The 2,624-nt window shown below is 34.4% G+C and overlaps 1 protein-coding gene across 3 annotated transcripts in view; it reads right to left on the bottom strand.

Moving 5' to 3' along the window:
- Nucleotides 1–2,624, bottom strand: part of LOC106868920 (scaffold attachment factor B2) — a 32,837-nt gene that overhangs the window by 9,292 nt on the left and 20,921 nt on the right. For all 3 annotated transcript variants that reach the window (XM_014914381.2, XM_014914382.2, XM_014914383.2), the window contains exon 8: nucleotides 1,405–2,002. In XM_014914381.2, the coding sequence (XP_014769867.1) occupies nucleotides 1,405–2,002 (598 nt within the window). The remainder of the gene's footprint in view (nucleotides 1–1,404; nucleotides 2,003–2,624) is intronic.

Genomic DNA, 2,624 nt, shown 5'->3' with positions numbered 1-2,624 from the left:
GCACACACACACACACACACAGAATCTTCTTAAAACAAATGACAATTATGTAAGGGACAAAGAACAAATGTAACAACATAACTTCAGCAAATGTTATACCCACCTAGTTAATATTTTTATAATTACTATCAAATTAATATTGTATGTAGGGGACATGTGATGATCAAAGAAGCTTACCTGATACAAAATGTGCTTTTGTACATTTATTACCCCATTTTAAGTATAAATGAATACAAAAACCACTAATTTCAAATGAAGATATTGGTTAAGATCATAAATGGGTTACCTAAATTAACTAAAAACTGACACTACACATCAAGTGACTAACGCTTATGACGAAAAATGTACAGAAACACAGGAACTATAGTCTTCATGAAACTAAAAAGAGGTCAGCAAGCAATGTGGAATTCCCTAAACATTAACTGCTAATTTAGCAGGAACATGGCTGGAATACAGGAACCAGGTTTTCCAAACATCTTCCAGTTTGTATCTTGGCAGAAAAATTATTAATTATCTAACATCCGCAAAGTTGTGTCTTTTTAGTCTTGAGAACTCAGGATCCCTCCTCCTCCTCATCTGCTTCAGTTGTTGTTGCCATCTTCATCCAAACAGAAATTTTTGCTTCTTGACATTGGTTAATCTGTTCCTGTGGATAATACTTCAGCAATTTGGTTAATCTCCTAATATCTGAGATTGAGCACATGGAATTAATAACATTCCAATTGAGATTCCTGATCCCCAGCCGAACCCCTAAACCATTTGCTGGCCCCTTTTTATTTCATGAACTATAGCTCACAATAACAATCTAAAATATAACGAATATTTCCTAATATAAGCAGCGCAACATTAACTAGCAAACATCCTCATTAGTACCATCCATCACATCTCCACTTAATTACTCATACTACATTAATCTCTTATGAGGCTGTAGCAGACAACCCAGGAGAAAATGTGGGTTTTTAATTCTTTCATTTTTGTTTCAGATATCAGAAACTAATGAAAAGATATGTCAAATAGGTTTCTGTCAATTATAACCCAGGCTAAGATGTGAATAAGAGTTTTCCACAGTACAATCATAACAGTAGACCTTCCTGTTTTATGAAGTAGACTAGGAAAATGTCTATCATTATTATAATTAGTAGTTTGAAGCTGAATCTAACAACCAAACCACATACACACTCACATATTCTCTTTTAAAATAACTCATGATTAGCCATGAGAGGATGTTCTCTGAAGAAAACCTACTTAGACAGGTTAACTTAAGGTTCAAGAAAATCTGTTCCCATTGGCAGTTGTAGACCCCAGTTGCAGTCAAGATGTCAACATCTGTTACCGAGAAGTAAGATCATTTAACTAATGACATCTTTGAATCAAAGCAGTGGGAAAGATGACATGAAAACCAACCTCTTCGACTTTACATCTTTATCATCTTTCTTTTCATCAGCCTTCTTCTCAGTTTGCCCTCCTTCTGTTTTACCTTTAGCCCTTTCTTCAACTTTGCTTCCATCTGTTTTCTTTGCTTCAGTTTTGCCACGCACTTTGTCCTTTGATGCCACAAGATCAGCATCTAAATCGTTCTGTGTATCATCAACATGTACAATCAGTGATTCATTTTCTTCACTCTGTTGAGTGGTGGAAGTGTCCATACTGACTGTGTCTTTTAATGCAAATGGTGCTTTACGTTTAACACTTGGTGTCGAAGGTAAACTTTCCGAGAGAGCTGTTTTGGCCACCTTATCTCCTTTAATTTCATTACATTTTTGTGATGGAGTTGTGCTTTTCACACTGGCTGACGAGGATGATTTTTTACTATTTTCTTCTTTTGAGTTATTCTCTGTGGATGAAGACATTTCACTGTTTTTTTCTTTTGTATTATTCTCTGCTGACAAGGACATTTTATTGTCTTCTTCTTTTGTGTTATTCTCTGGCTTTGATGTGGACATTTCACTCTTTTCTTCTTTTGTATTCGTCTCTGCAGATGAAGATGACTGTTCTGGCAATGCTACAGAAAGTTAATTTAGAATGAAATAGTTGATACGAAATGAAAACTTGTTAAACTACACTCCACAACAGACTGTGCTGTGTTGAGAGTTTAAATAGAAAATAAAGAAATAAAGAAAGAAAACATTACTAATAAAAGCTTTTAGTCTAGTAATCCTACAAGATCAATGGACTATATAAGTACTACAGCTAAAATACGGATAATAATTATACTTCACATACAAACTTGTGTCAAATTTTCATTCCATATGTCTTCAATGGTATTGCACTCAGCACACATTTAAAATACAGCAGAGGTACAAAATATTGGACAAAACTATGGGCTCACAGAAAATAAACATGGATCTGGATATAATCTTGTACAAAATACCAAAATTATCACACTCATATATGTACTTGTATTCAAGCATTTTCTCATGCTATTGTGAGTGGTCTTGGTTCAGTCAATTTGGACATTTACAGGTAAAGGAATGGCTGTGAGGTTATAAAGTTCACTTAGAAAATGCCTGATTTTGTCTTCCATCCCTCATCATGGCATGGCATCTTGAGCAAATGTCTTCTATGGCCTTGGTTGATGGAAACTGTACAAAACAACCTATATATATATATATATATATATATAT

Source organism: Octopus bimaculoides, chromosome 17 (assembly GCF_001194135.2).
Source record: "Octopus bimaculoides isolate UCB-OBI-ISO-001 chromosome 17, ASM119413v2, whole genome shotgun sequence".
Classification (NCBI taxonomy): Eukaryota; Metazoa; Mollusca; class Cephalopoda; order Octopoda; family Octopodidae; genus Octopus; species Octopus bimaculoides.
Note: the sequence above shows the minus strand (reverse complement) of the source record. Positions and strands in the feature narration are given on the sequence as shown.